The sequence below is a fragment of the Taudactylus pleione genome, unplaced genomic scaffold (assembly GCF_031769625.1).
Source record: "Taudactylus pleione unplaced genomic scaffold, aTauple2 ptg000749l, whole genome shotgun sequence".
Taxonomy (NCBI): domain Eukaryota; kingdom Metazoa; phylum Chordata; class Amphibia; order Anura; family Myobatrachidae; genus Taudactylus; species Taudactylus pleione.
The window spans coordinates 938,843-955,097 of record NW_028285151.1 but is presented as its reverse complement, the minus strand read 5'-3'; the positions used below and the strand labels follow the sequence as shown (position 1 = coordinate 955,097).

Genomic DNA, 16,255 nt, shown 5'->3' with positions numbered 1-16,255 from the left:
GGCAGTTAGGAGCTGAATAGACCTCAGAGACTCTCTGATGAATCACTCCCATGAGCCAGTGCTACTGCTGATTTCCATGGGTCAGAGCAGCATGTGATGGGCTCCTCCAATCAGAGCTTAGCGTATGCTTCTCTGACCCCTCTGTAGAGTCTCTTTGGATTCACCCAGTAGTGCTCTGTAGTCTGCTTCGATCTTCTGATTTTTGGCGGGACCCTTTTACTAATGCCAAAATCCAGGGATTGCTGCCTCCATTCCCGAGATATAGGGGTCTATGTACTAAGCCTTGGAGAGAGAGAAAGTGGATGGACCAATCAGCTCCTAAATGTCATTGTTCAAACATAGCCTGTAACATGACAGTTAGGAACTGATTGGTTGGTACTTTTATCTCTCTCCACTTTCTCTCTTCAAGGCTTAGTACATAGGGCCTTAGTGTTTGTGGGCCACCGTTGCGGGGAGGGAAGAAGCCAGGATCTCTGCGGCTGACGGAGATTTCCTGGCTTCTTCCTCTCATCTGTGGCGGCCGGCTGCGTGATCCAATGGGTCACCTTAGCCGGCCGATGTTCCGCAGAGTATACGATGCTGTGTTGGACAACACAGCTCGTATACGTAATGCAGCAGGAGTTGTGATGCCTCCTGCTGCATTACCATTTCTGCACAAACGGAATTGTAAAGCTGCTTGCGACCAGCTTTGCATTTCCATCTGAAGCTGAATCAGGCCCCTAAAATTTAAGACCTTTTGAGATTAAATCCAGGGATTCTGCGGATCGCGATCCTGGGATTGGATTCCCTAGTTGATGGCTCTCCCCGAAGGACTCTGTCAAGTCCCCATGCTGTCCTTGCCCGGTCCTCACCTTTCTACTTCCAGCTCAATTTCAGTCTCCTCTTCGATCTGATGCGCGCAGAGCACTGTCCACCCCCTGCTGTGTCATGTCACCCTCACAGGGTCAGCCGGCAGAAAACCCTCCTGGAACAAATGACAGGGAAGGAGAGTGAGCCCCAGAACAACAGTACATAGGTCAGTCTTCCCTCCCAAAAATAAATAAATATATATATATATATATATATATATATATATATATATATAATGAATTGGGATGGATAGTATAAATACATGACTGAAGAGCACAGAGGGCATCTGTAATTTGGTTGAATCAGCATTAAACACCTGCTGGTGACAGACGTGTGAATAGCTGACCTGATTTGAAAGCACCAGTGCTGGTTACAAATTGAGGGGGTCCCCTCACTTTTTTTTTAAATATTTTATTTAGGTTTTTAACAGTGCATTCACTTTAAGTTTGAATTTTTAACAAATATTTATTTAAAACGTGCAGAAATAGGCAGGCACTGTCCGCCTACTTTGACATAAGAAGTTGGCTGGCCTGAAAATATTGGTTAGGTGTGGAGTACAGTTTTAGTTTGGACAGACAAGCTGGACAGTTGGATGGTTGGAGGAAGGTTGGTTAGGTGTATGTATGGCGATCTTAAGGATTGGAGTTGAAAACCCATGTTATAGCTAAGTTTCTCTCTTCAAGGCTTAGTACATAGGGCCTTAGTGTTTGTGGGCCACCGTTGCGGGGAGGGAAGAAGCCAGGATCTCTGTCGGCTGACGGAGATTTCCTGGCTTCTTCCTCTCATCTGTGGCGGCCGGCTGCGTGACCCAATGGGTCACCTTAGCCGGCCGATGTTCCGCAGAGTATACGATGCTGTGTTGGACAACACAGCTCGTATACGTAATGCAGCAGGATATTGGTCAGACGGAGGAATTGCACGCCTCCCGGTATTTTCTTTACCACTCCATGGGACCCGCCATCAGAGCATGATTGCTGTTCCGCTAAATTAAAAGGACCCTCAACATCGTGTACTATATTTTCCATTGGACCATACCACTGTTACCAAATATTTTAGACTAATCCAGGGAGTTACATAGGAACAGGACACTATATACTGCACCTATATTCCATTGGACTAATACCATCCAGAGAGGTGAGTGCTGTCTATTGTTCAATGTATATTGTTATTGGGGACTGACTATCCCTATTTCTAACAGCAGCTACGGAAATAGTCCATCAGAGCACCTGTATAGAAATAATATATCTTTTGTTGCATTATTCTGTACCAACAATTTATAAATGCTCTTTGCAAAATGATGCATAAAAACATCTTACTTTTATAAAGTGTGCTAAAAGTTTTTTCTGTATCCTGTTCATAGAAATGTTTGAAAAGGCTCTAACTGCTGGATTCATCCAAGCCACAGATTATGTGGAGATTTGGCAGTCATATTTGGACTACCTTAGAAGAAGAGTGGACTTCACAAAAGGTAAAGATGTGACTACAAATTGTCTCTGTGCAATGCTGTTCTATTTCCCTCTGACATTTGTAGGGTTAAATTCATATCTAAATGAAGAGATGCAGGTGCGCTAATTAGCCAAGTGTCAGAATCTCCTATATCCTCAGCTGCTGACAAAAAATGGGATTCCTGCCTATATCCCCTAATTGGATTGCAAGAGAAAAATAGATTGTTTGAAGGATCTGCGCTAGGAAATATACCAGTATAAAAAACATTTTCTAATTTAATGTACCAATGCCAATGTGCTAATACAAACAATTTATTGGATATATAACAATAAAATAGATTGACTGCAGTCAAATATATATATATATATATATATATATATATATATATATATATATATATATATATATAGGTATATATATATATATAGGTATATATATATATATAGGTATATATATATATATATATATATATATAGGTGTATGTATATATATATATATATATATATATAGGTATATATATATATATAGGTATATATGCGCTTAAACATTAAAAACAAGAACCAACATACTCTTGTAACATTTATATACACTCCACCTGTATTGATCTAAATAGAGAGAGAGACTCGTATCAGCTGATTGTTAAAGCTGTAAATAACAGTCTCCCAGTGTATACTTGCCAGAGAATTATATGGAATCTCTGACAAAAGGGTCCATGTACAAGGATGTATATATTCTCCTCAAAATTGAGAGCCTGGTGTATAAATGCTCTCACCTGCACCGTTGCCACAAGCCGGAGCTGGAAAGTCACGGCAAGTGGATAAGCCTGGTCACCTCCGTTGTTCCACACTTACCGCTGCACGAGCAGCAAGTCACGGCAGGGGAGAGGGATGTGTGGCTGATAGTTACCTCACCCACCCTGGATGGTCTGCTTGCAGTGGGGATACCGTCAGGGGTGCTGGCGCGCCGAATATACCAGTACAGCGGAGTTCCCGCACTGATGATGATGGAGAAAGTGTGGGGATCCCGGCCGGTTTCCAGATACAGGTTCTCCCAGGGAGAGATGGTAGGACAGATGTTCAGCAGTCAGTCCCAGTCTTGATGCGTTTCTCCCCTCTTACAAGGGTTTTGTTAAAAGGAAGTAGGATTGACTGCTGTACACCTGCCTTACCATCTCCCTGGGAGAACCTGTATCTGGATACACACAGACCATCCAGGGCGGGTGAGGTAATTCGGTCAGCCACACATCCTTCTCCCCTGCCGTGACTTGCTGCTCGTGCAGCGGTAAGTGTTGAACAACGGAGGTGACCAGGCTTATCCACTTGCTGTGACTTTCCAGCTCCGGCTTGTGGCGATGGTGCAGGTGAGAGCATTTATACACCAGGCTCTCTATTTTGAGGAGAATATATACATCCTTGTACATGGACCCTTTTGGTAGAGATTCCATATAATTCTCTGGCAAGTATACACTGGGAGACTGTTATTTACAGCTTTAACAATCAGCTGATACAAGACTCTCTCTTTTTAGATCAATACAGGTGGAGTGTATATCAATGTTACAAGAGTATGTTGGTTCTTGTTTTTAATGTTTGATGCTGAAGCCTTTCCAGACATTGAGCTTGTCTGGGAGAAGAAGCATTGAACTGAACACAGCATAAGGGTTCTCATTGGCTTGCATGATGGAAGCTGCATTGAACAGAATGTATCACAAGGGCCCTCCTTTGCAAAGCATGTTTAATTTGCAGTGGGTAACAGTTTGGTTAAGCACTAGTGCTTCTAGATGGTCTGTCTCTACAAAATAGATGGGTAATCTTAATTCTTTTCACTATGCCCCTCCCCACAGTGGCCAGCTGGTGGGTGATAGGGCAGGCTTTCGGACATTTGCCAAAACTGCCCAGTGTACTGCTGGAATCTTTCTTTCATTTTCAGGCTGTTCTTTATTCCATGGACACTATCTGGGATTTGTGACCTCATTCAGAGTCGGTCGCAAGCGCCGATGCGCTCGTAACCGACTCGATGGTTAGTCCTGCGCACATGTAGCGGCCGCACTGCGCATGCGCAAGCCCCGGAGCGAGAGAGAGACACTCTCGCTCCGGAGCTCGTTACCAAAGGGGCGGCTGTCGATGTTGATCGACAGCTCGCCCCGTTTGGTAGGCGGGCTGGGGGGTGGTTTGCAAACCGGAGGCGTTACTTAACGAACGCCTACCGTTTTTTGGGGGCGGCCGCACTGACATCATCAGTGATGTCAGTGGGGAGTTTCCTGATCAAATAGAGCAGGAAGCTCCCTTAGGCTTACGAGTGCCGAGACCCAACCTTAGGGTCTCGTCGTAAGCCCCGATGGTCGCGATGGTGATCACCATCGCGAACATCAACCTGGTCGGTCGTTGAGCTGTGGGTGGTAACCCACAGCTTAACTAACGACCAGGAGGCCGCACTTCAAAAATGAAGCGGCCGCCCTCATTCAGAGAGAGCGATTGCTTCTTGCGACCGCCTCTGAATGAGGGCCTTGGTGCACTGATACTCTCTGCCTTTGCATTCTGATTACTCTGAAATCCAGTCTTAGGGACGTATTTAGCAAGGTGAACCGCTCTGTGATACATGTGCATGCAGTAGCTTCTGCATGTTATATGTATATCATATTCATTCGACTTTGCAGTCTTGATGTGGCCCTGTCCATTGTGAAAGTTATTTGTAACTTGATCGCGGGAATGAACGCCATCTTCAGATGGCGTTAGCCCGCTGAGCCATGGGTGGAACACCATAAGGCCCATTTGCAGTTTTGACCCCACCTATTCTGTTTGTCTGCAGGGTGTTTCAAAGGTGATGGCTGTGTTTTTGGCTCACTGCTAGTTTTCCTTATCTGACAATTTAATGACCAAACACCTCCGAAATGTGCATTCCATTCCTAGAGTTTGTATGGTGAACATTCTGAAGACCACTGGCGTAACTACCGGAGGTGCAGGTGGCCCGGGGCCCATCCATCCCCCTACACCTACGGTGCCAGGCCAGCCGTGTTTGCGTCCTCCTTCAGCAGCGTGCTGCGCAGGGCAGGCACATCTGCCCTCCCGTTTGACCCCGCCTCTGTCTCTCTTCACTGAATGGTACTGAGAGGAGGCAGTGGCGTCAGTTAATCACAGATGCCCGGAGGCAAGTTATAATTTGGCGCCCCCCTCCCCCGAAAAAAAAAAAGAGAAAATAACTATGGTGTATATCTATCTATCTATCTATCTATCTATCTATCTATCTATCTATCTATCTATCTATCTATACATCCGCACAAAAACACTAATATAGAATGTGAATTTGTTTCTATTACTCGTATTTACTAAAGTCAATTTGCATGCTATCCCCACTTATTCGAGTATATACAGCTATGCGTTAGTCACAGATAGGATAGTGACCTGTATGGTGCAATTATCATGAGGCTCAGTCTTCCTGATGGAGGTGACAGCCAACTGATATGGGGTGGGGAGCCCTCCTGATACCCCTGATGGAGGGGAAAACCAACTGATGTGAGGGCTTTGAGGACTGAGTTTGAGTCAAGATACTGTAAGACTGCTATTGTGGTGGAACTACAAATCATAAAATACCCAGTCTACTGCGGACTGCTTCACATGCCGGGAAGTTGCTCCACCAAAAGATCTGCCCCCAGATTCAGTCACTGGTGCCCCAGGCCCCGCCTCCCATGCCCTCTAGAAGAGATAACAGAGAAGAGCTATGCCTGAACTATGATTCACACTGTTGAAGGAGGACGTGACTACAGAGCAGTGGCAAGTCGGGAAGGGGGGAGTGAGTGCTGGTTGCTGAGGGAGAGGGGAGACCTGGGGGGGGGGGGGGGGATCTGTGAAAATTTTGCTATGGGGCCCTCCTAGGTCTAGTTACGCCCCTGCTGAAGACCTCCTGTGGCCTTTTGATTTTACTTTTTAGATGAGAGTTCAAGGTATGCAGGATAGAATATGATAGAATAGAATAAGTGGCAAACACAGATTCCAGACTCTTGCGGGGTTGTTTGACAGGGTTTCAGACCGCAATCTTCACCAGATGCAGCTCTTGTGCAGTTTCCTTGACCTCATGGCAATTAACCTGGTCCTTCAGAGGCGATCTCTTGGTAAGCTCATACATGTCCAGTAACTACATCGCACATAGCACCTATCCATGTCCGAAGTAGAGTTGATCTTGCTGCTCTTATCCTTTTTACTTCTAAGAGCTGGAGAACCTTGAGGCCTTACTCTTCTGTCAGCAAAAGGATGACCCAACTGTATGGAATCCCTGCGTATGAAGAGCTTATTGCCTCACAGGGAATATTCGGATGTAGGCTTTATAGCTTCAAGAATGCAAGGCATTCCAAGTGTGTGCTGTTGTGTTGGTGGGAGTAATGTAGGGATAAGAGGAACCTGTTGACCAAGGTTGAGTCTGTGTTCCCAAATTTGGCCTTGGAGTAGAGAATTTATCTGTAATTAAAATTCCTGTTTTAGAGCAGAAGGTATAATATCAGTGACAGGCATTAAATATCCACAAAATGCCATAAACTAAGGTAATTTATGGTGGGGAAACAGCTTGGTGTATTTGGGCCTTCCACAGACATTTGGTCTGTACTCAATGCTTGTCATATCTAATCCTTTTACTTTTTAGATTCCAGTAAAGAGCTTGAAGAGCTTCGAGCTGCATTTGTACGTGCTCTTGACTACCTTAAACAAGAGGTGGAAGAAAGTAAGTATTGATATTTGAGAGTTGTATTTTGTTCAAAATCCTTAACCACTTAACCCATTGTAACATCACACAAATGGGTGTTAGTTTTTTTTGGTCCATATAACATTTAATTACATTTGTCTCCCCCTCCCCCCACTCCCGCTTTGTTAAACAGTGATTGGTTGCCAATGGTTTGAAGCAACGAAAACTTTAGAGAATTATGATGTCATCTTGTCGCGACTTTCCAACCTGACTTTATCCTTGTCCTATTTATTGAATTAATAGGTCAGATACTTTTAGGAAGAGCAACTGTTTCTAGGAAAGTATTAAGTCATCTCCACTTTCAGAACAGTGGATTAAAATATGTTTTACCATTAATGAAAATGGGTCTCTGCCAAATAGGTTTTGTTTGCAGTGCAAGCCGAATGGAGCTCAATCACACTTCTGTTCTATTGTGGAAGTATAAACTGTCATTCACCCATGGGGGGGATACTAGATTTGGGCACTTTAAAGTTGCTACCAAAAGTTCAAGCTCTTTCCTGTCTATACCCCCAATTGGCTGCCAAGACTTAAGTTTTCTTAATGGTGTAATCTGTAAACTGGCAATATCAGTGCATGATCTTGTTACGGTCTTATTTCGCCTGAAAAAGGATGATTGAATCCGCCTTCACAACCACACTGCGGACGCTCCAGACTTTAGTTGCACTTCTGTCTTATGTGGTCTCACTTAGAGGACTTTTCCCACAAGAGGAAGGTGAGGTGTTTGAAGTTCACACATTGAGTTTCTTTTGTTCTTTGGCAAAGATTCCTAAATGCAACAAGGAGTTAGTGGATTTAGCACGAGATGTACATCAGGTACTACATATTCAGGAAAATAAGGAGCCTGTGTGTCTGGCATGGACAGAGGCGCATAATGTTTCCATTACCTATTTGGCAAAGTGTGGACCAGTACTGATATTAGGTTGCAGGACTCACATAGGCTGAAAGTCATCACCAAGGATGGATTCTCCAATAGTGCAACTATGTTAGACCAACACCATTCTAATTCAAATGCTGCAGTCCTGTGGGGCAAAACCATTTAGAAGCTCAAGATCACTCTTCAGTCAATAGGGATGTGGTGATGTGGTCCGAGCACATGCAGAGTATTTGCAGGCAAGGGTAGGCCAGTCTGAATGTGCTGGCATTTGCTGATCACATCTGTAAGATAGCTAGGTACCTGGAAAACAGAGTTTTGGATGCTGTTCTCGGGGCTGCTAGTGTCTGTTGGTCAAGGGTTCAGAAAATTATGCTGGAACTCAGAGGATGTTCGTTATTGCAGGGAAGACTATAAGGATCCAACCAGATGATACCATGTCGGCGATTTAACTAGTTAACTAGGGGGCACCTGGAGTGCCCTGGCCATAAGTCTAGCATGATCTTCTGATGGATGGAGCTAAATGTTTTACCCATATCAGGGTTATTTTTATTCCGGGGAAGACGGAATCTGTGGAACAGATTTTCTCCGCAGCTAAACTCTTCACTTAGGGGAATAATACCTTCTGCTAGCACTGGATTGGCCTAGTAAGTTATGGTGCATAGATCTGTTAAGTCAGGGTCCATTTCTTCACTAGAGTTTGTCTTCACTGACTTTTATGGTATGAATGCTTAAAGCTGGGTACACATTAGACGAAATGTCGCCCGATCCGGCGTTTTGGGCCAACATATTGTCTACATCTGCAAGTGTGTACCCATTATGTCGTCCCTTGCACGCTCCCGCGGGGTTGTTCATCGCATCGACAGATCTGCAGTACATGCTGGTCAATCTGTCAATGTGATGAACAACGCCAGGCAGGTGAATAGGGCTAGTGCCCGATGACATTTCGGGCAATGGATCGTGTATTGTGTACCGGCCGCCCGATATGTTGGTCCGTTGGGCATCGCATCGCTGGGTGCACACATCGGTAAGTGTGTACCCAGTTTAAGACATAATCCTTTGGGATCTATGTTCTAAGCCTTGGAGAGGGATGAAGTGGAGAGAATTAAAGCACCAACCAATCAGCTCCTGTCACTGTACAGGCTGTGTTTGAAAAATGACAGTAGCTGATTGGTTGGTACTTTATCTCTAACCAAGGCTTAGTACAGTGCATCCGGAAAGTATTCACAGCGCTTTACTTTTTCCACATTTTGTTACAGCCTTATTCCAAAATTAAATAAATTAATTTTTGTCCTCCAAAATTCTACACACAATACCCCATAATGACAATGTGTAAAAAGTTGTCTTTTTTTTGAGATTTTTCCAAATTTAATTAAAAAAAAAAAAAAAAAAACTAAGATATCACATGTACATAAGTATTTACAGCCTTTGTCATGAAGCTCAAAATTGAGCTCAGGTGCAACCTGTTTCCACTGATCATCCTTGAGATGTTCCTACAGCATAAGTTTACCTGTGGTAAATTCGGTTGTTTGGACATTATTTTGAAAGGCATACACCTGTCTATATAAGGTCCCACACTTGACAGTGCATGTCAGAGCACAAACCAAGCATGAAGTCCAAGGAATTGTCTGTAGACCTCCGAGAAAGGATTGTCTCGAGGCACGAATCTGGGTAAGGGTACAGAAAAATATCTGTTGCTTTGAAGGTCCCAATGAGCACAGTGTCCTCCATCATCTGTAAATGGAAGAAGTTCGGAACCACCAGGACTCTTCCTAGAGTTGGCTTCCGTCTAAACTGAGCGATCGTTGGAGAAGGGCCCTAGTCAGGGAGGTGACCAAGAACCCGATGGTCACTCTGTCAGAGCTGGAGCATTCCTCTGTGGAGAGAGGAGAACCTTACAGAAGGACAACCATCTCTACAGCAATCCACCAATCTGGCCTGTATGGTAGAGTGGCCAGACGGAAGCCGCTCCTTAGTAAAAAGCACATGGCAGCCAGCCTGGAGTTTGCCAAAATGCACCTGAAGGACTCTCAGACCATGAGAAACAAAAATCTCTGGTCTGATGAATCAAAGATTGAACTCTTTGGCGTGAATGCCAGGCGTTATGTTTGGAGGAAACCAGCCACCGCTCATCACCAGGCCAATACCATCCTTACAGTGAAGCATGGTGGTGGCAGCATCATGCTGTGGGGATGTTTTTCAGCGGCAGGAACTGGGAGACTAGTCAGGATAGAGGGAAAGATGAATGCAGCAATGTACAGAGACATCCTGGATGAAAACCTGCTCCAGAGCGCTCTTGACCTCAGACTGGGGCGACGGTTCATCTTTCAGCAGGACAACGACCCTAAGCACACAGCCAAGATATCAAAGGAGTGGCTTTAGGACAACTCTGTGAATGTCCTTGAGTGGCCCAGCCAGAGTCCAGACTTGATTCCGATTGAATATCTCTGGAGAGATCTGAAAATGGCTGTGCACCGACACTTCCCATCCAACCTGATGGAGCTTGAGAGGTGCTGCATTGGGAGAAACTGCACAAAGATAGGTGTGCCAAGCTTGTGGCATCATATTCAAAAAGACTTGAGGCTGTAATTGCTGCCAAAGGTGCATCAACAAAGTATTGAGCAAAGGCTGTGAATACTTATGTACATGTGACTTCTTTTTTTTTTTTTTTAGTTTTTTTTAATTAAATTTGCAAAAATCTCAATTTTTTTTTTTATTTTTTTTTTACACGTCATTATGGGGTATTGTGTGTACTATTTTGTGGACAAAAATGAATTTATTCCATTTTGGTATATGGCTGTAACCTAACAAAATGTGGAAAAAGTGAAGCGCTGTGAATACTTTCCGGATGCACTGTACATCTACCCCTATGTGCTTTAATAGTTTTTCTGACTGGTGGTTCAGTTCTCAAGGTTAGGAAGCATGTGGAACCTACATGAATTCCCATAGAGGTTTAAACAGTTCCTGGTGTATAGCAAAGTGGTTTCCTACCTTGGAACAGTTATGGCTGTTTTTGTAGGATGGTCGGGACGATGGTTTAATGCTCAATTTTTTTTTATTTCAGAGAAAACTGTTTGTTTTCACCTGAAGTGTAGAATCTCAATCTGGGGCTTCCTTATATCACGCTGCTTTCAAGCTAGGAGAGTTTCTGCGCTTGGAGCTTGGTCATAAAGATAGGGCTGTATTCAGGACCAATCCTACCTTACATTCATTTAATCAGGATATTGCATTAGACTGGTATAAGTCTCCAGTGGTAGAAGTCTTTCTGGGCTTGTTACATGTATTGAGGACCTGTTGGTCATTCATGACGTACACAAGAAGGGCTGGTCAGCATGTAAATACATCCTATCCTATAGGTGGATTTAGTGAGTAATCTGTTTTTCATTTGGCCAGTACTTGCTGTTGTGAAACTGTGCAGGCAAATTCCATTAGATTGGTGGTTGCCTCTTGGGCAGAACGGGGCCTCAGCTGAGCAGCTTATTGCAGGCAGCCATCTGGGCTTCGCTATACAACTTCATAAAGTTCTACAGACGTAATATGCTGAGCTTACCCTCCCTTAAGGAGATTTGTGGCATCCACAGCGTTCCCTATAGAGAGGTCAGAGATATGTGGAGGGGGAAGCATTACTGATGGAGAGCACCTTGAACTTAATTCTGAAATCAATTGGAAGCAAATGTGAAGGATTTAGAGGGGGGGGGAGTGAATGAGGAGTGGCAGGAGAGCGAAATGAATCTAGCCCATTGCATTCAAAATGCATTCTCCTCTCAATGATGTGTGCAACAATTGAATCTGCGTAGGTGTATACCAGTTTATTATTTATGATGATTGAAGTAGTAATTCCACACAAATTCCTAATGCCACATTTTAAAACAAAAGTTATGACGAACTAGGACAAAGCAATGCTTACTGCTTTGGCAAACCTGCATAAGTCACTGTAGAGAACTTGCTGGTATTCATTCCCATATGTTGTACCCAGATTATGTAAAGACTATTTGAAATGCTTACTTCGTAACTGATCAGAACAAGTGTTATGTTTACACAGCAAACATGTGCCATAACAGCATTTTATTGATTAAACCGTGCTACATCTATGTTCTGTACAATTTTGTTTAGACTTTTTGCTTGATATAATTGTATTTTACCTTAATCCACACAGGATTCAGTGAAAGTGGAGATTCTTCATGTAGCATAATGCAGAACTGGGCCAGAATAGAGGTAAGATTTTGTATAGCTATTCTCCATTGTAAGCATCTTTTCCTTTAGACAAATATCATTTTACATGATACATTTTTATTTTATCTTTGTGGAAAGTTTTATATCTGGTTATTGATCTGATGTACAAATTACACCGTGGACTAGTAAGATAGCAAAGTGGGTATTTACGATCTGTAAGAACAGAAGAGGTAGATAACTGTTGTCACGTTTATTGTATCCTACATTTGGAGAAAGTTAGATTTTTTGTGTACTGTAGAGTAGCAAACACTGCAAACTAACAGCTTTCTTCATAGAGATCCATATGGTTGGGTCGCTATATTGCCTAGGGCCAGTATTCATCTGTTGCAATAGCTAGAATAAAATTGCTGCCTTTTTTCAATAGAACCAACAAACCCCACTAAATAGTGCTCACACAACACTGATAAATACAGGACTTAATTAAGGGCCATATTGTGAAACTTACGTTTGGAATATGTGTTTTGTTCCACAAAATGGTATAAACTATAACTGTGTAGAGAGAAACTTTGCCGGTGTTACTTTCTAAATACCAAATTAAAACTATTGTGTATCTCGGATTCCTCAGGCTCAACACTGCAACAACATGCAAAAAGCCAGAGAGCTCTGGGATAGCATAATGACCAAAGGCAATTCCAAATTTGCCAATATGTGGCTGGAGTACTACAACCTAGAAAGGTAAGACTGAACAGTCTGCAAGTTAACGGTTAGTAAGTAGTCATACCTTGTAACTGCTTCTTTACCCTCCTGTTCTTTTTTCATTGCTCTGATTAGAAGTTGGGCTCATTGCCAGTCCTCCCATGCTGGTTAGCAAATCTCCCCGGACAGTGAGTGCTAATTATTATTTATCCATTCCGTTTTTGGGCTTGCACACTATAAGCACATCTATTACACCATAATGAATGTGCGGGACCCTTTTGCAAAAAAATTACTAGGAGGATGCACTAAAGCGCCGGGACCAGGTAAAGGGAGGGTGCAACGCTGCAGGCACTAACCACAACAGAAGTTCAGATTCTTTAATGGTGATGCTGCAGACTATGGACCTCATGCAGACCCGCTCGCAAGTGGGTCGATGGTGGGGCACGCTGCGTAGCGAGTGAGAAATTCACTCGCTACGGGGCTCGCTACAAAAGGGGCGGCTGTCGATGTTGATCGACAGCTTGCCCCGTTTTGTAGGCAGGGAGGCTGGTCAAACGGAGGCGTTCCTGAAGGAACTCCTGCTGTTTGGGAGGCCCTACTGGTGAGCTTCCTGCTCTATTTGAGCAGGAAGCTCACTGGGGCTTGCGGCAGACGAGACCCTACCACAAGGGTCTCGTCACCCACAGCTTAGCGAGCAGCCAGGAGGCCGGGTTAAAAATAAAAAATCGGCCACCCTGATTCAGAGCGAGCGCTCGCTTTTTGAATGAGGTCCTGTATCTCCAGAAGCGGGAGTCTGAAAGAACAGCTGAAAGAATGGGGTTGGGAAGAGAGGAGCAGAGGCAGCCTGTGAGAACAGCACAAAGCACTCTTAAGAGAATGCATTTCTGCAGGAGCATGCCAAGAAGTTTGTTTTACACAAGAAGAGTGCCTGTTTGTTGTCCAGTACTGGGGATGGAGGGAGAATTGGGTGCCATGGAGAAAAGTAGGAGGGTGCAGGACTAGTCAGGTCCTAAACACGTGACACGGAAGCCTGACCTCCCCCTAGTGCCACACCCTAACCAGAATACTTACCGTCAGGATGCTGGCGCCGGGATTCTGACTGGTGTTGGGATTTCGACGCTGGGATATAAACTACATCCCCTCCGGCTGATAGACAGCCACACTAATTAATTACCTGCAGAACAATCAGGACCCCTTTGCGCCGTCCGCATGTGCTCTGCAGTCCAAGCTGCACCCACAAGAGCTGAAACCCTCCAGTCAATACCAGAGCCTGAGCGTCCCATTCTTTGCACTGTGTGGACCGCATTTCCTCATCCATGAGCAGCTGTGTCTCTTCTTTCCCATAACCTGCCTGGTTCATGTATCACACGTGATTTCATCCTAGAACCATCCATGTTTCTAATTCAGTATGCCAAAAACCTTATGATTAAAGTTAAAGACCTTTTAGCTCCTTGTTCTACTGAAGTGTAAACATTCTTCCCCACTGATTAGGCTTTGGGTGCTGTTTCGGATAGGTTAATGGAGTGGACTCTTCAGGTGTAGAGGAGTAAGAGGATAGGTTCTAACAATTTGATAGCCCCTCCATAGTTTCATGAATCCCTCTGTGATGCAATAGATTTACTTCAGCATCCTGTGGATGGGGAAGGTTTACACATTTCTTTTGGTATTTCCCTTGCAGTCAGTAACTGGCCACACTCCTCCTACTGGTGTTGCTTGGCCACTAGTGACTCGCTGACTGTAATGGTTAATGTGATTCCTCTCTAGTAGAAAAGCGGATGCCACAAAAAAGCTCATATATCGGTGTCTAGTACTGCTTTCTTCTGGGTTTTGTGTAATTGCTGAATCAACTATTTGCTGACAACTGTGGCTGTAGCTTCCTGACTAATTTGGATCAGGACTGCTTATTCTGCTGAATATAGGAACTTGATTCAACCGATGGTGATAAATGAGTGTTCACTGTTATCTGCGGGATGTAGTTAATAGACTGTTGGACTAAATGCCGCCGGTCTATATGCCGACACCAGAAGACCTGCAAGGGACAGAACATAGGCGTCGAAATACCAACGCCTATCTTCATCCCGATGTCGGAGTGCAGAAGGACGCCTGACAGATCAAGGTGAGTCCGGCCATCCCTAGCACTTGGCTGTGGGGGGGTTAGGGTTAGGCAACCGCGGGGGGAGGGGGAGGGTTAGGCTAGGGGAAGGGGAGGTTGGGGTTAGGGGCTGCTGGGGGGGAGGTTAGGCACCCCCTGGAGGGTTGAGTTAAGGATGCGGGGGATGTGGGGGTTAGGTTTAGGCACCCCGGGGGGGACTTAGGGAGGGACACCCCTAAGGGAGGGTTAGAGGGGTGGAGAGGGGAGGGTTAGGTGACTTACCTGCCGCTGTCAGGATTTCCTTCTGACGGGCCTTCAGATTTGAACCGGCTTCCGGCATTTCAATCCCATTCCGTTATCTGCAAGTCACAGTAATAATATAGATTTAGGCATGTTGCATGATTTTTAAGAATAGTGATTTAATTTGCACAGAAATAGCTCTTAACCACTTATGACTTTTTTTTTTTTTTCTACAAAACCGAAATAAAATATCCATTGGGTGTTTTGTGGGTCACAAATCCTAATAACACATATTACCCACCACACCCCCTTAATAGTAGAAAAAAAAATCACTGTTTTATGAAACACCACCCCTCTAAAAATCAGGGTTTTTTTTGCACCCCCCCCCCCTCCTCTTTTCCTATGACCAACTGAATTTTTTTTTTCCATTATTATTTTACCCCCTTTCCTCCAGCATTATATAGTTTTATTTTATTCCTCCCCCACTTAATCTGGGTTACCCTCCCACCCCCATGGGCAACCTCCCCCACATGCATATGGTGTGTCAGGGATGACTAATGATCAGTTCCCCCTGCTGCAGCTGATCTCTGCTCTGTACACGCAGAGATCAGCCAAATAGTGCTTGGAGGGGAACTAAGTTCAAAAGCAGAATATAGCCGATTTTTAAGCTGTGCTTTGCTTTGATGCTCTTCTCCCTGAGATCTACAAGAAACAATCCACCCTCTGGTGTGGGTGGGTGTACTGGTAGTGGCCTGAGTACTGCTCATCCTTACTCATTTTCTTCTGCAGGGGTCATATAAACTGTGTTCAAAGTTTCTGTGTAGTTCCCAATGCTACCTTCTCCTGTTCCCATCACTCCCAAATGTAGAAGGCAGCCCAGACACTTTCGGGACCATCCTAATTCACACAGGGACCTCTAGGGATGAATTTTTATGCCAAATCCTGTTAATGATAGTTTGATACAAGTGGGTTTGGACAATTTCTAGTTGGCAGGTGGCAGACCAAATAATGTGGCTGAGTTTGTGTTGTTGACCTATGACTAATGGGTCTCCAAGAGGGAGGAGAAAGGACATGAGAGAGTTATTGTCCACCAGCAGAATTTCACAGTTTAGGGCAGAGCCACCATATGTGAAGGAATGAACCCACTGTGGGTCAGGGTC

At 44.4% G+C, this 16,255-nt stretch overlaps 1 protein-coding gene across 3 annotated transcripts in view; it reads left to right on the top strand.

Annotated features, from left to right (window-relative positions):
* SART3 (spliceosome associated factor 3, U4/U6 recycling protein) overlaps nucleotides 1-16,255 on the top strand; it is a 75,729-nt gene that overhangs the window by 37,589 nt on the left and 21,885 nt on the right. For all 3 annotated transcript variants that reach the window (XR_015872558.1, XM_088457229.1, XM_088457227.1), the window contains exons 9-12: nucleotides 2,210-2,317; nucleotides 6,925-7,002; nucleotides 12,051-12,109; nucleotides 12,693-12,802. Coding sequence is in view for 2 of the 3 variants with exons in the window: in XM_088457229.1 (XP_088313355.1) it covers nucleotides 2,210-2,317; nucleotides 6,925-7,002; nucleotides 12,051-12,109; nucleotides 12,693-12,802 (355 nt within the window). In the remaining variant the exon portion in view is untranslated. The remainder of the gene's footprint in view (nucleotides 1-2,209; nucleotides 2,318-6,924; nucleotides 7,003-12,050; nucleotides 12,110-12,692; nucleotides 12,803-16,255) is intronic.